The sequence below is a fragment of the Podarcis liolepis genome, assembly GCF_965112155.1.
Source record: "Podarcis liolepis genome assembly, chromosome: 10".
In the NCBI taxonomy this organism is placed as follows: Eukaryota; Metazoa; Chordata; class Lepidosauria; order Squamata; family Lacertidae; genus Podarcis; species Podarcis liolepis.
This window is the reverse complement of record NC_139562.1, coordinates 9,721,808-9,743,642: the sequence shown is the minus strand read 5'-3', so window position 1 is coordinate 9,743,642 and position 21,835 is coordinate 9,721,808. Positions and strand designations below refer to the sequence as shown.

At 47.6% G+C, this 21,835-nt stretch overlaps 1 protein-coding gene across 1 annotated transcript in view; it reads right to left on the bottom strand.

Annotated features, from left to right (window-relative positions):
* The window catches only part of LOC310688167 (store-operated calcium entry regulator STIMATE-like), a gene marked incomplete at its 5' end in the record, with an annotated part of 42,136 nt that extends 21,210 nt beyond the window's left edge, over window positions 1-20,926 (bottom strand). Inside the window, 4 exons of the mRNA XM_083464289.1 lie at window positions 7,829-7,950; window positions 12,817-12,912; window positions 13,062-13,110; window positions 20,728-20,926. Of these exons, the coding sequence (XP_083320415.1) occupies window positions 7,829-7,950; window positions 12,817-12,912; window positions 13,062-13,110; window positions 20,728-20,926 (466 nt within the window). The remainder of the gene's footprint in view (window positions 1-7,828; window positions 7,951-12,816; window positions 12,913-13,061; window positions 13,111-20,727) is intronic.
* Window positions 20,927-21,835: the final 909 nt, after the last annotated feature.

Sequence of the window (21,835 nt, the reverse complement as noted above, 5' to 3'; positions counted from 1 at the left end):
GATGTACATTTCTTTGCTGTCTGCGTGGTAAGAAATAAAGCATAGCGATGTAGCCATAAATCTCATCGCTTCCCTGTGCTGGATTCTCTGCTGAATGGGGGAACGTGCCTGAGGCCTTATCAAAGGCTCAGGTCGTTAATTATTCGTCGGGAGGCGATTCCGAAGGACTCGGAGGAAGATGAACTTTATCAGCTTGGCCGAGCGGAGATCCCGACACCTCCGACCTGGAAGTGCACCGGAAATAGCGTGTGCGCATGTGTATGGGCATGCGCTCCACCGTCCTCTGGCCTGCCGCACGATCGGAACTGGAGACACCGGCCCGAGGCGCAGTAAGTTTGCTGACCCCTGGTCTTCACCTACTGGCAGCAGGGTAACTCTTCACACAGGGGGCAATTCCTAGCCCTACCCGAAAGTGCCGGGACTTGAACCCAGGACCTTACGCATGCAAAGCAGGTGCTCTACCACTGAGCTATGGTCCTTTCCGGCAGACGGCTCTGCCTGTGGCTGGCTCTGGCGCCCCCTGCTGGTGGTCTTCCTACCATCCACAGCACAAGTACCATTGAGCACCCATTGCCACCACTGTCTGCAGCAAAGACAAGTCCCAAATCTCAGCTTCCGTCTTTCCTAGCTCGTTTCTCCACTGCCCTCCAGGACCAAAACTTCCCCTCCGGGGTGCACACGCACTTCCCAGGAGATGGTGGAATTTGACTGCCTTGTAAGGGAGCGTTGCTGCTTTTGCTATGAGCTGCACCCTGGGATTATTTTTAATCCGCCGCGATTCCAAGGCGCTGAGCAAGCAGCAGACCCGAGACATTAGCCTGCCTGATTTACTGAGTCTTTATGTGAAACTGTGCAAACTCACGTACATATCGGAAGACGCACGAGCAGCTATAAAAGACAGCAAAGGCTGGATAGAAGCCCAGAGAACAGTTACTCCTCTGCACAAAGCACAAAAGCCAATATTGAAAGGTCACTTGCATTTAAAGGGGGAGAGCTTTGCTTGACATCTTGGCAAAGGAGGCCGTGCATTGAAGATGAATGATGCCCTTGCGTCACGTGGTACAGGCAACAGAATTGAACAGGCAGGCCATTTGCCCACGATGCTTTGGCTGGACAGAGAGCGCTTCACAGAAGCATAGAGACTGAAGGGACCCGAGGGTCATCTAGCCCAACCCGCAGCAATGCAAGGTATCACAGCTAAAGCATCCATGACAGATGGTCGCTGGTTTTCCCCAGAAGCACTTGAAATCAAGACAACAGTCCAGATTAGGGGTCAGCAAACATTTTCAGCAGGGTCCACTATCCCTCAGACCTTGTGGGGGGCCAGACTATATTTTGAAAAAAATGAATGACTGAATTCCTATGCCCCACAAATAACCCAGAGATGCATTTTAAATAAAAGGACACATTCTACTCATGTAAAAACACGCTGATTCCCGGACCGTCCATGGGCCGGATTGAGAAGGTGATTGGGCCAGATTCGGCCCCCGGGCCTTAGTTTGCCTACCCATGGTTCAGATAGTTCAATCCAAGTAATTTTTATATTTTTTAATATGCTTAGATCTCACCTTTCTCTCCCCCCGCCCCCAGTGTCAGGTGTGTGTGCTGGTGCCAGGCCCTGTGACCAATAGGACTTTGCAGGACTGGAGCCTTCCTAAGTTTGTTCTGGTGAGGAACAGATGAGGCCGATTGGTAACTCACAGAGCTGGGAAGGGATATAAGGTCAGCATTTCCCTTCGGCTCTTTGCCGCAGGAACACACTTCCTGCCTTGCTGCGTTTGACTCCCTGCTTCTTGATCGTTGGACCCCTGACTTCGTGACTCCTTGTTCCTCGGACCCTTGACTTCATGACTCCTTGTTCCTTGATCTTCGGACCCCTGACTTCGTGACTCCTTGTTTCCTGACCCTCGGACTTGGCTTCTTGACTCCTGGCTCTCTGACCCCCTGACTCCTGGCTTCTGGACCCCTGTTCCTGCTCCCACCCCGCCATCTTGACCCCTGTCCCGACGTCCCCAGCCCGGACTTCAATCGCCCATGAACCAAGCTGTGACACCCCGCCCTGAGAGATCTTGGCGGCGTACATGTTTCTCTCTTCCAATGTAATTCCACAACAGCCCTGTGAAGTTGTCTAGGTGCCGAGATGAGGAGGGAGTGGGGTTCAGATGACTGGGGGTTGAGCCTGGGGCCAAAGAGCACAAGACTCTTAATTTCAGGGTTGTGGGTTTGAACCCCACGTTGGGTGAAAGATTCCTTCATTGCAGGGGGTTGGACTAGATGACCCACGTGGTCCCTTGCGACTCAACAATTCTATAATCTTCAGCACTGAAGTAAAACTCAGCTGAACAACACACAGCACCGTTTAGCAACCCAATATCAGGGTGAGCAAGAATACAGTGGTGCCCCGCAAGTCGAATGCCTCGCAAGACGGAAAACTCGCTAGACGAAAGAGTTTTCCGTTTTGGAGGTGCTTCGCAAAACGAATCTCCTATGGGCTTGCTTCGCAAGACGAAAATGTCTTGTGAGTTCCTGCGGGGTTTTTTCCCCTCCCCCCCTTTTTCTAAGCCGCTAAGCCGCTTATCAGCTGATCCGATCAGCAGATAAGCCGCTAAAAGCAGCTAAAAGCCGCTAATCCGTCAATGGGCTTGCTTCGCAAGACGAAAAAACCGCTAGACGAAGAGAATCACAGAACGGATTTTCGTCTTGCGAGGCACCACTGTATTTTTAATTTTTCCTCAATGTTAATAAGGGGGGGGGGAGGACATGCACCTCACCAGGGAGGACATTCAACAAGCAGAAAACTACCACCAAGGAGGCCCTGCCTTGCCTGGAAAAAAAACCCTTTGATGGTCCCACACATTGATATGTGTCCCCATCAGCCTCCGAAGGTCTGCAAACAGGTTTGCCTGCCAGCAAATTCGTGACGCTGGGTTTTTAAAAGGAGGCAGGTGTTTCCCTATCTTGATTGCTCACGCTTCAAAAATCTCCATGGAGGGTAGGGGTGGGGAGAGCAGAAGATGGGGAGGAAGAATGATTTCTTTTTGAAGCCAAACAAAAATGGTTAAGAACTCGTTTTGGCTGCTCTTCGGGGAATAGGAATTGTGATGGAAATGTTTGAACGCCGCCATGACAACAGGCCAGAATCAAAACACACACACAGGCCTTCGGTTCAAAATCCAGCAACCGAAACAGAAGACTCATGTTTCCCACAGCCCAAACACAAACCTGATCACGAAAGATGCTTGAACAGTCTTAAGTCAACCGGGCGCCTTCTAAACTATAGCTTCCTCCCACCTCCACCATACCCCAGGCAGCTGTACTGGCTCTGCCTGGAAAAGGAGGCAAATAACTAAATATTGTTAAATTTTGAAAGGGATGGGAAACCCTCATTTGTCCTAGCCAATGTTTTGCTCTCAGCTTCTCTTCTGGTTCCTGAGATTTTAACCAGGCACAGTCTCACACGTTTTCAACAAGCCCACCCTGTCTTTGCAATCTTATAAAAACCAAGGTACAGCATGAAGGAGTATTATAAACACTGATTAGGGCTGGTTTTCAACATTGCGATATGTCGCCAAGGAAACATCGCAATATGCTGATGTAACGCGATGTCTGAAACAAGGATGGAGCAATGTAGAGCCATTGGGTGCTGTGCCAGATTTATGTATAAGATACACAAACTATAGCTTAGGGCCCCACTCTCTTGGGGCCCCCCAAAAAATGTAAAGGAAAAAACACCTGAATGTACATTTCCAAAATATAAGATAAAAAACAAATAAAATAAAACCTACATACAGCAACAGTGTTTTGTGTTGTGTAGGCTCCTATGATGTAAGTAATGGGCTCCGCCTGCTAGCCTGCTCCCTAAAATATTACTCATTTTGCTCATTTCTATATATAGGGTGCCTACATTCTGCATGGACTGGTTGCATGGCAACATGTGCAAATGGCTTGAGATACCTATTAGAGGTAAAGGGACCCCTGACCATTAGGTCCAGTCGTGACCGACTCTGGGGTTGCAGCGCTCATCTCGCTTTACTGGCTGAGGGAGCCGGTGTACAGCTTCCATGCCATGGGCCAGCATGACTAAGCCGCTTCTGGCGAACCAGAGCAGCACAGGGAAATGCCGTTTACCTTCCCACCGGAGCGGTACCTATTTATCTACTTGCACTGGCGTGCTTTCAAACTGCTAGGTTGGCAGGAGCTGGTACAGAGCCACAGGAGCTCACTCCGTCACGGGGATTCGAACCGCCGACCTTACGATCGGCAAGTCCTAGGCTCTGTGGTTTAACCCACAGCTCCACCCGTGTCCCTATTAGGTCCACAAATTACCAGATAGCATATATTCAGCACACAAAAACAGTGGCAATTTGTTGTTGACAAAGGACAGCTGGACATACAAAGGGCCCCAATACCTTCAGCAGCTTAGAGCCTCATCAAACCTAAATCCAGCCTTGGTTGGATGGCTTCACAGTTTTCCCCACATTGTGATTTTTGCACAGCACACAAACACACGTCATGATTCGCGACATATTGCCAGGTCAAAAATTCCGAAACCGATATCACTATATGGCCTTCAAACAGGTTTCAGATGATATATTGCTATATCGCCCAGCCGTAGCACAGATAAAAAACAGGAATTCAGAAAGAATGCCACAAATCAGGGAAATCCTGGGCAGAAAGAGATGCTTTTGCTGAGTTGGCTGAGGCGAGCGATGGTTGATGTTTCATGTAGAACAGAGGGGAAGGCTATGCAGGGCAATGGTAGAAAATGGACTGCTTTGAGTTCACTGCCATGTGATATTTCGGCAAGGATGGTTTTGGCAAGAACTAGAACCATCAGATTTTGAATTCTGGTGCTGGAGGAGACTCTTGAGAGTCCCATGGACTGCAAGAAGATCAAACCTCTCCATTCGGAAGGAAATCAGCCCTGAGTGCTCACTGGAAGGACAGATCCTTTAGCTGAGGCTCCAAGACTTTGGCCACCTCATGAGAAGAGAAGACTCCCTGGAAAAGACCCTGATGTTGGGAAAGATGGAGGGCACAAGGAGAAGGGGACGACAGAGGACGAGATGGTTGGACAGTGTTCTCGAAGCTACCAGCATGAGTTTGGCCAAACTGCGGGAGGCAGTGGAAGACAGGAGTGCCTGGCCTGCTCAACTAAACAACAACAGAACCTCCAGACACTTTTTATGATTTGGGTTTGTTTGTTTTTACGACACATACAACAGAGCCACCATTTTCAAGACAACTCTCTTCACAAGCCCGGGAAATCTCAATGATACTTTATCATCTGACTGTGGCAGTGGCCCAAAGGGCCACAATAAATGTGATAGTGTGTACCCCTGGAAATCCTTGAGTGCACTTCTAACAGGGAAGTTATGGTAACCTGTTGCTTTATGAAACTGATGATTTTGCATCTTGCCGTCACCGCCTCCCCCAAAATTGGGGCAGAAATACAGCTAATATGTGAATTACAAAGATACAGCCAAAAGCTAGAACATAAGTTGCTACGTGGTGCAAATGGCTACACGTAGGTTCCCAACATCCACACTAACACAATGTAACAGAACACGGTGGGAATCAGAACTTAATCAGCAGGAATTGCCAGTGCTTATTGCGCATGTGTATTAAACATGAAATGAGGTAATGATGTACAGTCATTTCTCGGGTTAAAGTTGCTTCAGGTTGAGCGTTTTCAGGTTCCGCGACGACCCGGAAGTAACGGAACGGGTTACTTCCGGGTTTTGCTGCTCGCGCATACGCTCAAAATGATGCCACGCGCATGTGCAGAAGCAGCGAATCACAACCTGCGCATGCACAGACGTGGGTTGCGTTCTGCTCATGTTGCGAACGGGGCTCTGGAATGGATCCTGTTCGCATCCAGAGGTACCACTGCATATGATTGGTGGAAACTGAAATGCTTTGTTTGAAACTTTATAAATACCACTGCCTGGACCACCGGGCAGGATTGCATAGCTGTCAACTTTTCCCTTTTCTTGCAAGGAATCCTATTCGGAATAAGGGAATTTCCCTTAAAAAAGGGAAAACGTTGACAGCTATGCGGGGTTGCAGTTTTGCAGAACGATCCGACTGTAACCTATTGCTTTGCAATAAACAATGGACTCTTAACTCCTCACGTCTCTGAGTTTTATTGGTGTAAACTCAGAAGATGCTATTTTCTGGCCCGTTCCATTTAGCCAGTAAGAACAGTACCAGCTCCCCTAAAGGTAAAGGTACCCCTGCCCGTACGGGCCAGTTGTGTCCGACTCTAGGGTTGCGTGCTCATCTAGCTCTAGAGGCCGTGAGCCGTCGCCGTCCGAAGACACTCCTGGGTCACGTAGCCAGCGTGACGAAGCTGCAGCTGGCGAGCCAGCACCAGCGCAGCACACGGAAATGCCGTTTACCTTCCCGCTATAAAGCGGTCCCTATTTATCTACTTGCACTTAAGAGTGCTTTCGAACTGCTAGGTGGGCAGGAGCTGGGACCGAACGACAGGAGCTCACCCCGCCGCGGGGATTCGAACCGCCGACCATACGATCGGCAAGTCCTAGGCACTGAGGTTTTACCCACAGCGCCACCCACGTCCCCACCAGCTCCCCTACTAACATCCAAAAAGGTGTTTGCAACATGATAACACTAATAGTCTTTACTTGGACTTTACTTTAACCCCTGCGCAACTGTACTCATTTTGCATGCCTATTTGTGGTGTTGTTTTAATCTTTTAATATTTGCCTGTTATAATTGCTCTCCCTGTCGTATATATGTTATAAAATGAAATGTAAACTGGGGGTGGGGTGGGGGGGTGCTCTTTAAGTATCAGGACTGACAATTTATCTCACATCAGGCAAAGTGAGGTTTAAGAGCTGTCCGTGAAGTTAGATTTCGCATTTGGTAGGAACTGCTGCCACCCAGTGGAACCATAAGGAGAAGCTGCCACAAAAAAAGACCATTTCAGAACAGACCAAAATTAAGCATCTGAAGATCTGAAGATCTGAAGCATCTTAAGTGTGTATCTGAAGAAGTGTGCATGCACACGAAAGCTCATACCAAGAACTAACTTAGTTGGTCTTTAAGGTGCTACTGGAAGGAATTTTTTTATTTTGACTATGGCAGACCAACACGGCTACCTATCTACTACCAAAATTAAGCAGTGTTTTGTAATTTCAAGGGTATGTCTTTCGCAAGGGGTTGTACTAGATGATCCTCTTGGTACCCCTTCCAACTCAACAATTCTATGAAAGCGTCTTCTCTGAATCTTGCCACATAATTCTGGGCAGGAAGACAACTTCACTTGAGTACATGTCCCTTGTTATTGGGTCAAAACAAGTTAAGGAAAGGAGGAGGAGGAGGAGGAGGAGGAGGAGGAGGAGAAGGAGAAGGAGAAGAAGAAGAAGAAGAAGAAGAAGAAGAAGAAGAAGAAGAAGAAGAGTAGTTTGGATTTGATATCCTGCTTTATCACTACCCTAAGGAGTCTCAAAGTAGCTCACAATCTCCTTTCCCTTCCTCCCCCACAACAAACACTCTGTGAGGTGAGTGGGGCTGAGAGACTTCAGAGAAGTGTGACTAGCCCAAGGTCAAGGTCAAGGTTCCCTTTCTGGGTCATGTGGCCAGCATGACTAAACTGCTTCTGGTGCAATGGGACACCGTGATGGAAGCCAGAGTGCATGGAAACACCGTTTACCTTCCTGCCACAATGGTACCTATTTATCTACTTGCACTGGTGTGCTTTCAAACTGCTAGGTTGGCAGGAGCTGGGACAGAGCAACGGGAGCTCACCCCATTGTGCGGATTCGAACCGCCAACCATCTGAAGTAGATTGGTCTCGACTTACCATACTCCCCGAAGACAAGATGCATGCATTTCTGACCCTCCACAACCCAGGACACCATTTTAACGCCGAACCAAATTAACAGCATCCCCAAAGTGGCGTCCAGGATGAAATTCATCAGGTAGCTGTAATAAAAAAATACAACTGTTTTTTAGCGGTTCTTATCTTATCTGTAAGCCGCCTTGAGTCCCAATGAAGGGGGGGGAGTGGGGTATAGGTAAATACATAAATAAAATAAAATAAAAACCCATGTGAACACTCCAGAACACACTCAAAACTCCCACCATTTCTGCCCAAGGCTTTAATCAGGGTGGATTTGATTTAAATCAAGTCACTTTAAATCAGGATTTAAATTATTCTTCAGTAAGACTTGATTTAAATCATTTCTTTTTACAGAAATACTCATTCTTGCTGGTATCATAATAATATTGACAACCAGATGAAGGTTTCAATTTTGGGAATAATAGATTTTCAGAGTAGTTTTTACAGTTATATCAAAAAGTACTGATTTAGTTATACTATTAGAAATACACAAACAGATAATTATGAAATTATTATGAGGTTTAATAAGTTAACTGTTTATATTTGGACAACTTTTCTGCTATACTTTATTGGAAGGAGAAAAATAATCATTTCCTTAATAACAATTTAAACAATTTATTTAACTAAAACAATAACATTGTAGCATATGTATCCATGTTTGCTAACTGATGTGGTTAAACAAAACAAAAAACAAAAAAAACCTAGACTGAGTTTTAGCATACATGAAAAACTTTAAACTATAATGTAACTTCAATAGAAAACTCTCTTTAGAAAAAAAATTCCTCCAAAAGCTTTTTATTTTTAAAATCCAATTTAAATTTTAAAAAAATCTGATTTAAATAAAAAATAAAATCTGATTTTTAAATTTTATTTTTTTAAAAAATAATAATAATAATTGATTTTTATCCACCCTGGCTTTAATGCATAAATCAGATTGGTACCTGGGCGGGGCTCAGGTTACAAAGTGAAACATATACTTAAGAGATATGGATACCCAGCTAAGCACAAGCTAAACTGTTGTTCTACCAAGTGACACACACAAACTCCTGGACCGTCCTTTCGAAAAAGCAGGTTAGCACAGCTCTTAGCATGGTGAGCATGGAACTGGGTGAGCAAACAGCACTCCTTCAAGTGGGTTGGGTGTTGAGGTCTTCTTGCGCTGGCATCTCAACATCCTTGGGAGCTCAGCATCCTATTTACCCTCAGCTGTCTCCCTCGAAGGAGGCTCCTTGACGACAGGAGAGTGTGAGACCGGGGAAAAAGGGGAGTGTCAGGTGTGGCTCCACACAAGCACTTCCTGGTGTCTGAAGTCATGGGGATGGAGACAGAAGATTTACCCACTCTGGAAGAATGGCAGATGATGGTGATCAACTACATGGAATTGGCAGAAATGACTGGCAGAATCCGAGACCAGGGAGAAGAGTCGGTGAAAGAAGACTGGAAGAAATTTAAAGACTATTTACAGAAATATTGTAAAATTAATGAATGTTAGAAGGATGTGGGATAGAAACTAAGGGGTTTCTAGCTGTAATGCTTTAAGAGAATATGAAACAAAGGTTTATAAATGGATAAAAGCTTAATGGTAAGGATTTACTGAACTAATAAATTTAAGTGGAATACAAAAAAGGGAGGTATGAGGAGGTCCGGGGAAATAAGTCTAAGGAAAATAAGAAATGGAAAATTAATGTGTTTTTAACTATTTTTCTTTTGCATTTTTCTTTTTCTTTTTTCATTTTTATTGTAATGTGTGAAAAAATCTTAATAAATATCTTATAAAAAAAAGAAGTCATGGGGATGGAACACCCCTCTGCCAACCTGCCCCACCAGGGACCCAGTTCTCCATTCCCTAGACCACTGGCCTTCTCCTCCTCCTCTGGTTCAGACACATCAAGGGCAGTGTTCGAAATTAGCCAGGCGCCAGGAGCATTTTGCATCTATCGGCCACTTGCGACTAAGTGAAGTTGTCCGGGCCACCAGGATTGTGCCTGACATCTCCACCATCTTGGGATCATTGGATCTGGACTGTTTTCACAAACTAATACCCCATCCTGCAGAATGCTATCTGTTATATTTTATCTGCACAATCGGAATGAATTTCCGGAACCAAATTGCTTTTTCTCTGCAGCCTGACTTAGGCGGAGACCACTCTCCACCGGGTGTTCCCAGTTCCAAACATGCACTGCCCCGGAAGATTGACCCACTGCTATGGGCTGGCTGGACGAAGAGGTGCGTTGGAGGCACCAGCTGGGGAACCCCCAAAGGAAGAAGGTGTCAGGTGTGCGTGCAGGAGCCAGGCCCTGTGACCAACAGGACTTTGCAGGACTGGGGCCTTCCTAAGTTTGTTCTGAAGAGGCAAGGCGCGGCCGCACAGATGAGGCCGATTGGTAACTCACAGCACCTGGTGGCAAGAACTGGGAAGGGATATAAGGTCAGCATTTCCCTTTGGCTCTTTGCTGCAGGAACACGCTTCCTTCCTTGCTGTGTTTGACTTCTCGCTTCTTGATCCTTGAACCTCGGCTTCGTGACTCCTTGCTTCTTGATCCTCAGACCCCTGACTTTGTGACTCCCTGCTTCTTGATCCTCGGACCCCTGACTTCGTGACTCCTTGCTTCTTGATCCTCGGACCCCTGACTTTGTGACTCCTTGCTTCTTGATCCTCAGACCCCTGACTTTGTGACTCCTTGCTTCTTGATCCTCAGACCCCTGACTTTGTGACTCCTTGCTTCCTGACCCTCGGACCCTTGGCTTCTTGACTCCCGGCTCTCTGACACTCGGACGCTTGGCTTCCTGGCTTCCGGACCCCCATTCCTGCTCCCACCCCGCCATCTTTCCCCCGGTCCTGACATTCCCTGCCGGGACTTTGATCGCCCATGAACCAGACCGTGACAGAGGGCTCAGAGCCCGGGAAGTGGTGGTGGGACGGCATTGAGTGGTCAGAGGAAGAAGGCGGGGATAAGGTCTCGGAAGCTGAAGAGGCAACAGGGCTTAGTGAGCAGGAAGAGTCTGTGGCAGAGAGCAGTCCAGAATCAGAGGGGGACCAAGAGGCAGAGTGGAGGCAGGTTGTTGGAGCTAGAGAGTCTCTTCCTCTTGCTGGGACCAGCTCCCTTTCTCCCCGGTCTCCCAGAAAACGAAGAGGAATGAAGAGGGTGGAGCAATGAGAAAATAGGCGAAGGAGCCTGAGATTGCTTGGGAAGGACCCAGGGGGAGAAGGAGTCTTAGGGAGTGGTGGGAACGTGGGGACATTGTGTGAGAAATAATATATTGTTGCCTCTTCATTGTTTATGAAATAAGATGTTTTATCCAAACATTTATTTGAGCACACTCATTACAGTCTACATTTAAATCTATGTTGTTGTTGTTGTTTAGTCGTTTAGTCGTGTCCGACTCTTCGTGACCCCATGGACCAGAGCACGCCAGGCACTCCTGTCTTCCACTGCCTCCTGCAGTTTGGTCAAACTCATGCTGGTAGCTTCGAGAACACTGCCCAACCATCTCGTCCTCTGTCGTCCCCTTCTCCTTGTGCCCTCCATCTTTCCCAACATCAGGGTCTTTTCCAGGGAGTCTTGTCTTCTCATGAGGTGGCCAAAGTATTGGAGCCTCAGCTTCAGAATCTGTCCTTCCAGTGAGCACTCAGGGCTGATTTCCTTCAGAATGGAGAGGTTTGATCTTCTTGCAGTCCATGGGACTCTCAAGAGTCTCCTCCAGCACCATCATTCAAAAGCATCCATTCTTCGGCGATCAGCCTTCTTTATGGTCCAGCTCTCACTTCCATACATCACTACTGGGAAAACCATAGCTTTAACTATATGGACCTTTGTTGGCAAGGTGATGTCTCTTGCTTTTTAAGCTATAGGTTGGCTCTTTTTGAATGAGATGCTTCTAAGCAACTCTTTACCCTTACATTTGCAATTATTTCCCTTACATTGATTCTGTTTTATGCTTTATTTGCTTCTCATATAAAGAACAGATGCCTGCTAGGCTAATAGTGAGTACAGAAACCGACAGCTTAGAACTGATAAAAGTAACCACAAGACGACCCCAGGATATGAAGGAGACAGATAAGAAAAGTGATGTATCTCCTAGACACCAAACATCTCACACTTGCAAGGTACACATTGTAAGACACACAAAGGATGTAGCTTGCGGTTGTGAACATGAACATGGGAACCGCACATATCTATGCCTGTTGGTTAATGCCTGTCTTTATCAGATAAAGAAACTGGCTTGAACTTGTATTAGGGACAGACAATGGCTAAGGCACAAAAGGAGAGCAGCTTGTGGTCAGTGAGTAGGTAATGAAGACCACCCTGCAATACAGATATTCTGCTGATGGGTCAATAAAATAATCTAAGGGGGCTCTTGACCATATTTGTACAATGATTAGCAGGGGAAATGGGATGATATTATGTTAATAAAACAAACAAGACATGCTGTGGTTTCTGTATCTTGGTGTGCCTGTTCTGTACTCAGGTTACCAGCTTGCAAGCCTATTCGATAAAGCTTTCCTATTTCACCAAACTTGTTCAAGATCATTTTATTAAGCATCCAGAAGACCTTACGTCTTGATGGACCATCAGTGGCGTAGCATGAGGGGTGCAGGGGGGGCCAGGCGCACCGGGCGCAACATCTGGGGGTTAGGGTTAGGGGGCGCAAATCCATGGGTTAGGGGGTGCAAATCCACGGGTTAGGGGGCGCAAATTACTTGCCTTGCCCCGGGTGCTGACAACCCACGCTACGCCACTGTGGACCATTTTTCATATATAACACCTTGCAACTGCCTCATTGGGGCAACACCTCCTGAGAAGAGCTGTGGTGATCACTAGACCTGAGCTGTTTCGGTTTCCTTGGAGAGTTAACTTCACAGACACGGGGTGCTTTATGGCTGACCTGAGCCTGACTCCAGCCCCCGACACCCACCCAGGTCCCTTCACATGCAAAGCCAAACTCACAGAGAGCAGGGGTCTTCTTCAGTCAGGTCAGACAGGAAGACGTTGGCAAAGTGGATGAAAAGGGCGCCTATGGCTTGCTTCGACGTATCGTAAAACCTTGAAAGAGTTTGGAACGCATTGTTATTATAGATTGAACTTTTTAAGTCGCTCGCTACACAACAAAGCCTCTGAGTGACTTACAACATACTGTAATACAGAGTTTTTTTTCAAAAAAATTTTTTAAAGGAAAAACAAAGTGATCTCACCATATTCTCCAGGGTCGCCTCTCTCCTTTCGGTTCCTTAAATCGTTTTACTGTAAAGAAAGACAATCATTTTAATGGCTGTAGAAAGGGCAGGGGGGCAGTTCTGTAAAATAATAATAATAATAATTTATTATTTATACCCCAACCATCTGGCTGGGTTTCCCCAGCCACTATGGGTGGCTTCCAGCAAAATATTAAAACACAGTAATTCATCAAATGTTAAAAGCTTCCCTAAACAGGGCTGCCTTCAGATGTCTTCTAAAAGTCAGATAGTTGTTTATTTCCTTGACATCTGATGGGAGGGTGTTCCACAGGGTGGGCGCCACCACTGAGAAGGCCCTCTGTCTGGTTCCCTGTAGCTATGCTTCTCGCAGTGAGGGAACCACCAGAAGGCCCTCGGAGCTGGACCTCCGTGTCCGGTAAAATGATGGGGTGGAGATGCTCCTTCAGGTATGCTGGACTAAGGCTGTTTAGGGCTTTAAAGCTCAGCACCAACAATTTGAATTGTGCTCAGAAACGTACTGGGAGCCAGTGTAGGTCTTTCAAGACCGGTGTTATGTGGTCTCGGCGGCCGCTCCCAGTCACCAGTCTAGCTTCTGCATCCTGGATTAGTTGTAGTTTCTGGGTCATCTTCAAAGGTAGCCCCACGTAGAGCGCATTGCAGTAGTCCAAGCAGGAGATAACCAGAGAATGCACCACTTTGGCAAGGCAACGCACAGGCAGGTAGGGTCTCAGCCTGCGTACAGATGGAGCTGCCCTGGACACAGAATTGACCTGCGCCTCCATGGACAGCTGTGAGCCCAAAATGACTCCCAGGCTGCGCACCTGGTCCTTCAGGGGCACAGTTAACCCATTCAGGACCAGGGCATCTGGTTGGCCACCACAAGAAAGGGCCGCTGGGCCGCTGGACTGATCCAGCAGGGTCTTCTGTTCTTCATGTCAACCAGAAGGACAGTAAACAAAGATTCATCAACAGGTCAAGGTTTGCTTCAGGGACTTCTGGGCTCAAGGATCACAAGGGGTCACGAAGAGTCGGACACGACTAAACAACTAAACAACAACAACTTCCTCCCACAGAACTAAATGGGAACCCATTCAGTTTTATGGCAGAAGCCACAGGAAGTCGGTTTCACTAAGCAGCATTCTGCTAGCAAATCAGGGTGAGGAAGCCTGGAAGTGATGAACCTGGTTCTTAGCTAGCCAGGAGATCCGACGATAACACACACACACAAACACATATCCTCTCTTTCTGGAAAATGACACAAAATACAGTTGTTGAGGGTGATAAGATGACAACTTTGAAAGGAGGAGAGTTAATGATGTGCAGCCTTGTTGAGCAGGTCTTGTCAGGCCTCATTAGATTTAAGAGAGTTATCAGAGACGGTGTAATTATCACAGGCAGTAAAACGGCTGCATTAAAAGATAAAAGGGAGTATGAGAGAGAAATAATTAACTGCTTAATAGGGCATTAATTCAGAGATGGCTCTGAACTGGAGAGCGCCAGCCAAGATTATGGGGGCTTAAGGGGGCCATGGGATCCATTTCATTTTGCTTGACCTAAAAAGTTAGGGGGGGGCGTCAGATGCACATCAAAGCAATTCTGGGATGCCGCTGTGGAATCAGCATCTTCAACAGAGGGCATCGTGAGGACAACACACACACTTGAAATTTGATGGTTTCAGATGACAAGGGGTACCGTATTTTTCGCTCTATAAGACGCACCAGACCACAAGACACATCTAGTTTTTGGAGGAGGAAAACAAGAAAAAAAAATTCTGAATCTCAGAAGCCAGAACAGCAAGAGGGATCGCTAGGCAGTGAAAGCAGCAATCCCTAGAATCATAGAATCATAGAGTTGGAAGAGACCACAAGGGCCATCGAGTCCAACCCCCTGCCAAGCAGGAAACACCATCAGAGCACTCCTGACATATGGTTGTCAAGCCTCTGCTTAAAGACCTCCAAAGTAGGAGACTCCACCACACTCCTTGGCAGCAAATTCCACTGTCAAACAGCTCTTACTGTCAGGAAGTTCTTCCTAATGTTTAGGTGGAATCTTCTTTCTTGTAGTTTGGATCCATTGCTCCGTGTCCGCTTCTCTGGAGCAGCAGAAAACAACCTTTTTCCCTCCTCTATGTGACATCCTTTTATATATTTGAACATGGCTATCATATCACCCCTTAACCTCCTCTTCTCCAGGCTAAACATGCCCAGCTCCCTTAGCCGTTCCTCATAAGGCATCGTTTCCAGGCCTTTGACCATTTTGGTTGCCCTCCTCTGGACATGTTCCAGTTTGTCAGTGTCCTTCTTGAACTGTGGTGCCCAGAACTGGACACAGTACTCCAGGTGAGGTCTGACCAGAGCAGAATACAGTGGCACTATTACTTCCCTTGATCTAGATGCTATACTCCTATTGATGCAGCCCAGAATAGCATTGGCTTTTTTAGCTGCCGCGTCACACTGTTGGCTCATGTCAAGTTTGTGGTCAACCAAGACTCCTAGATCCTTTTCACATGTACTGCTCTCAAGCCAGGTGTCCCCCATCTTGTATTTGTGCCTCTCATTTTTTTTGCCCAAGTGCAATACTTTACATTTCTCCCTGTTAAAAGTCATCTTGCTGTTCTGGCTTCTGGAATAGCTGTGCAGCCTGCATTCGCGCCATAAGACGCACACACATTTCCCCTTACTCTTTAGGAGGGAAAAAGTGAGTCTTATAGAGCAAAAAAAACGGTATTTCTTGTGTACGTTTGAGAGGGTTCTGAAAAACTTAAATCAGGATGTTGCTGGATGACAACTCTAATGATCTTTGAAGGTTGTTGTTGTTGTTGTTGTTGTTGTTTATTATTATTTTCCTTGCAGGTTCTTATAGGAACAGAGGAAGCACCTTTGTACCAGGTCCAATCCTTAGTTCTGCCCTGGGCTCCTTTCAGAGGAATGGCAGAATGATGGGTTTCCATAGGTGGTTTCCTTGAAAAGTTTTAAAAAACCTTTAGTTTTATTTAGCCTTATTCTATGGGCCACTCCAACTGGGCTTAGCTTTTCCTTGCTTTTGGGGGGGGGCAGGATGGGTGTATACTGCAACATATCACTGATGCAATTAAACCACATTTGTGATTAATTTATACCAGACCCTCCACTCATCGTTCTGCTTTGTTAGATGTTCTGCAATGTTTCCTCAATATTTCCTCTGTTGGCTGTTCTGCAACGGCTTCTGCATTATTTCTGTATGGAGCGGCACTCTCGTACAACAAAAGCAGGACCAAACCCCCCCCCCCCCTCTAATCAGAACATTTGTGGCATGAAAGGTCACAGGATTTTAGCAGGAAATGACAGGACACACACACCACAGCCAGTGTGGTGTAGTGGTTAAGAGCGGTAGTCACGTAATCTGGTGAACCGGATTCGCTTCCCCGCTCCTCCACATGCAGCTGCTGGGTGACCTTGGGCCAGTCACACTTCTTTGAAGTCTCTCAGCCTCACTCACCTCACAGAGTGTTTGTTGTGGGGGAGGAAGGGAAAGGAGATTGTTAGCCGCTTTGAGACTCCTGAAGGGGAGTGAAAGGCGGGATATCAAATCCAAATCCAAACTCTTCTACTTATTACGAAGAAAGCGGTGTGACCATCTTGGAAAATCTACAGGTGCGAGTGGGATTAAAAGCAGTATCGTAGATCACTGCCACATAACATCATGAGCACAAATCATGATGAATGTTCAATAAAAAGGACATCTGGAGAGGCCGTATGTGTACTTTCCTATTCTCCCTGGGACCCAGAGTCCTTCTGTGAACCATTTAAATTAATTTCAGTCACAACTCTGAGACGGCGGCACTTTGTTTCTGCTTCAGGTTCACCCACCGAGATGAAATTTCAAACCCAAATTTACAAGTCCGCGTAGAACAGGACTGTTCACTCTGCAGCGCCTACTTAGTGCATTAACACTAAGCTGCAGTTTAACAAATTAACTACAAATTAACTACAAGTTGTCCCACTGACGATAAAGCAGGCCATGGCTTCTTCTTCCAAAGTTTGGTTGGGTCTTCCAATGCTCTTGCCTCTTGTCTCTGTGGCTTGGTCAACTATGGTTTTCCCAGTAGTGATGTATGGAAGTCAGAGCTGGACCATAAAGAAGGCTGATCGCCGAAGAATGGATGCTTTTAAATTATGGTGTTGGAGGAGACTCTTGAGAGTCCCATGGACTGCAAGAACATCAAAGCTATCCATTCTGAAGGAAATCAGCCCTGAGTGCTCACTGGAAGGACAGATCCTGAAGCTGAGGCTCCAAGACTTTGGCCACCTCATCAGAAGAGAAGACTCCCTGGAAAAGACCCTGATGTTGGGAAAGATGGAGGGCACAAGGAGAAGGGGATGACAGAGGACGAGATGGTTGGACAGTGTTCTGGAAGCTAGCAGCATGAGTTTGACCAAACTGCGGGAGGCAGTGGAAGACAGGAGTGCCTGGCGTGCTCTTGGTCCATGGGGTCACGAAGAGTCGGACACGACTAAACGACTAAACAACAGCAACAACATAATAAGTTTGTTTAGTGTTCTGGTTTGTGTTTGTAAGTATTGCATTTATCAATAAAAGTTAAAATAATAATAATACAACAGCACACTCCTCTTCTTGTGGTTTCCAGCAATTTGCACTCAGAAGCTCTTAATGCCTCTGACAGCGGAATGCACAAAAGGAAAACACATGCAAGATGTGGAGTTCTGTGCTTATCCACATCTCCAGCTCAAAACAGAGCCCTCCGTCAGGGACATATGCAGCCACAGGACTTGCCCGCAGGGCCCTGGCCCACTCAGCCGATGAACTAGCCCCCTCCCCTCTTTGCATTCTTAGCTTCACCAACGCCGCTCATCCAGATGGCTGAGTTTTGTAGAACAATGCAAGGCAACCGACTCAGCAGCTGCGTGGCGGAGTCCCGGGAGCAACACATGGCAAGACAAACAGCTAGGATGGACTTGGTGCATCTGGCAAAAGAGTGCCTCGCAGAGTGAGGAAAAACCCAGGGGGTGCTGGGTGGGGGGAAATGTTTAGGACGCTCAGATAATAGGCAAAGTTTATGATCCAGGTTTAGGATGCATGCATGCCCTAGCTGTGAGACCAACTTATCTCCTCACTTTTGGCCCCTTAAAACAGCAACGGCTCTTGCTACTTACAAGTCCAAGCCTTAAACAGAAGCTAAGTTTCTAGGCCTCTTGACAGACCTGAATATGTGATACCCCCAGAAGATTCCACCATGGCCCTCAGTTATTAAAAGAGAAGCGCAAAAGAGTAACTTTCATGTCTGGGGAGAAGTTGGGACAGGCCCAAGAGACATCATTACATGCTAAGATTACCCTTTAGGAGGCCAAGGGTACATAAACCATTTGGAGATTTCTCTTTTTCTGATAAGTGACTAATAAAGTCACATAAATTAATAATAATAACAACGTCAGGCCAGAGCCCATTAGGACAAAATTAAGGCACCCTAATATTCAGTCAGAGTAAGATGCAACATCAAAATTCCAGCCCATCAGTCCTTCATCGGTCTAACCTCAACTCCTCAACAAGGCGGACCAAATAGATCTGGAATACTGTGCCCAGTTCTGGGAGCCACAATTTAAGAAGGATTTTGACAAGCTGGAAGGTGTTCAGAGGAAGGCAACCAAGATGGTCAAGGGTCTTGAAAGCAAGACTTAAGAGGAACGGTTGAGGGAACTCAGTATGTTTAGACTGGATAAGAGGAAACTTGAGAGGAGATATGAGAGCCATCCTCAAATATCTCAAGGGCTGTCACATGGAAGATGGACCAAGCTTGTTTTCTCCTGCTCTGGAGGGTAGAATTTGTACCAGTGGCTTCAAGAAAGGAGATTCCAACTCAACATCAAGAGTTTTCTGACAGTAAGAGTGGTTCAAGAGTGGAACCGTCTCTCTTGAGAGGTGGTGGACTCTCTTTCCTTGAACGTTTTGGGTGGCCATCTGCCATGGATGCTTTACTTGAGATTCCTGAATCGCAGGGGGTTGGACTAGATGACCCTCAGGGTCCCTTCCAACTCTACAATCCTAACATTCTAGGTGCAGCTTTTCTAAATACTTGCATTAAAGATAATAACACACGCACACTGCTTTTTGTTCAGGAGTACCATCACCTCTTTTTTTGAGACAGCAGCAATCATTTTGTGCTGCCACCAACAACACTCCGATCAAGACAGGAATTACCAGCACTTTTCTATGAAAAACCCCACTGACTGCTAGATTAATTAAGGGCACTTTTTTGATTGATTGCAAGGTTTTTAATGATTTCATCTGACTGATATTTAGGGGGGTAGGGAACCTGTTTTGGAGTCAGAGGCGCAAGATGGCTGGAGGATGGGGCAGCAGGCAGGTGGATTGGAAAGGGTCACTCTAAGGAGGGATAAAGGATGGAGGGGCAAGAGGAGACCACTTCAAAAAAGGTGGGTTGAATGGCCAGGTGTTGGAGGTGCTTCTCAAGCATATGGGATTTCGGTGCATCCGACTTTTGCCTTTTGCTGCATCTTCTCCACCGAAAGTGTCCTTTCGAAAGGATCCGCAGAGCCTTGCTGTTGGGAGGCTGGGATTCTGGCAACACTCAATAACTCAACTGCTGTCCCTGAACAAACTAACTACCTTTGCAGGATAAAGGTAAAGGGACCCCTGACCATTAGGTCCAGTTGTGACCGACTCTGGGGTTGCAGTGCTCATCTCACGTTATTGGCCGAGGGAGCCAGTATACAGCTTCCGGGTCATGTGGCCAGCATGACTAAGCCGCTTCTGGCGAACCAGAGCAGCGCACGGAAACGCCGTTTACCTTCCTGCCGGAGTGGTACCTATTTATCTAATTGCACTGTGTGCTTTCGAACTGCTAGGTTGGCAGGAGCAGGGACCGAGCAATGCAGGGATTCGAACCGCCAACCTTCTGATCGGCAAGTCCTAAGCTCTGTGGTTTAACCCACAGTGCCACCCGCGTCCCACCTTTGCAGGATAGGTGAGGGGGAAAGTAGAAGAAAAAGAAGGGATGAGGAACAGAAAAAAAAGAAACAACCAGAGAGAAGAAAGAGGGGGGAAAGAGAGGGAGAGGAACAAACAAATAAAAACTGGAGTTTTTGTGTCAGTGTTGCGAGGATAGGTTTTCATTTGTCTGTTTATTTGTTTCCAAACATATACTAAGCAAAAGAATGAAAGATCATTACTTGCCTTCTTTCTTCCAGATTTTCTCCCCCGCCACCCTAAACCTCACAATATCTACGACACCAGTGTCTCACACCAAATGCAACTGACTCGTAGAAAGGACTCTACGAATGGAAAACAGAGATGTTGCATGTACCCTTGTTAACTACGGAAATCCTTTAATAAAAAGAAATTAAAATAAAAGGTGGAGAACAGAGAGGGTGGAGAATAGAGGAAGAGAAACGGAGGAGAGGAGAGAAAAGGGAGAATGAAGAAAGGGGGGAAAGGAGGAAAAGACAGAATCGTAGGACGGTAGAGTTGGAGAGGAACATGAGAGGCATCTAGTCCAGCCCCGCGCAAAGCAGGAACCTTTTTGCCCAGCGAGGGATTCGAACCCAGGACACTGAGTCTTTTGCAGGAAAAGAGGGGAGGAAAAGGTAAAAGGAGAAAGGGTCAGAGGGAGGTGTAAGGCAGGCAGGCAGGCAAGGGCTCCACTTACGCATGAGGGTGCTGAAGGCCACCACGGCCAGCAGCGCCTGCACCAGCACCCCGAAGCGGTCCAGCAGCGCCCCGTTGTCGCAGCCGTGCGGGCGGCTCTTCGCCTGGGTGCCGTTGGCGCCCGGCAGCCGCTCGGGCAGCGGCGGAGACAGCAGCAGCAGCGGGCGGGCGGGCGCGGCAGGGCGCAGCAGCAGCGCCATCCCGGCCGGCGGAGCCTCCCCGACGAGGCGAGCGCAACGCCGCGCGTCCGCCTTCCTCCGCCCCGAACAAAGGCTGGCGCCGCCGCGGGCTCAAAGGGGGAGGGAGGCGGCTCCTGAAGCTGCTTCCCCCCGGGAAGGGGCCGGGCGCCAGGGGGCAACGCCCCCGAGGGAGAAAGGAGCCGTGGGGGGGGGAGCGAGGGGTCAGCGGAGACCCTTAGACGCCGAGGGGTGGGGCGCTAAGACCATCTGGGCCCCTAAGACCAGGCAGAGGCGAATCCCGGCCCTCCAGATGTTTGGGACTACAATTCCCATCATCCCTAGCTAGCAGGACCAGTGGTCAGGGATGATGGGAGTTGTAGTCCCAAACATCTGGAGGGCCAGAATTTGCCTATGCCTGGTCTTGGGGGGGGGGGTCCAGCTCAGATGGTCTTGGTGCCCCTAAGACCAGGCATAGGCAAATCCCGGCCCTCCAGATGTTTGGGACTACAATTTCCATCATTCCTAGCTAGCCGGACCAGTGGTCAGGGATGGTGGGAATTGTAGTCCCAAACATCTGGAGGGCCGGGATTTGCCTATGGCTGCCTAAGACCTTACTCCAGCCTTTCTCAACCTGTGGGTCCCCCAGATGTTGTTGAACTACAACTCCCATCACCCCTAGCTAGCAAGGCCAGAGCTCAGGGATGATGGGAGTTGTAGTCCAACAACATCTGGGGACCCACAGGTTGAGGACCGCTGCCTTACTCCTTTACCTGACGATTTGGGCTTTACCCTCCTCTCCCAGCCTCTCCCTCCATCCCCGGAGAGGGTGCGCAAAGCAGGGCTGGGAACGTGACCCAGGTAAAATAAAGCCTAGTTTTGCCCCTGCCCCAGCAGCTGGCATAAACTCTTGTCATAACCTTCTAAAACCAT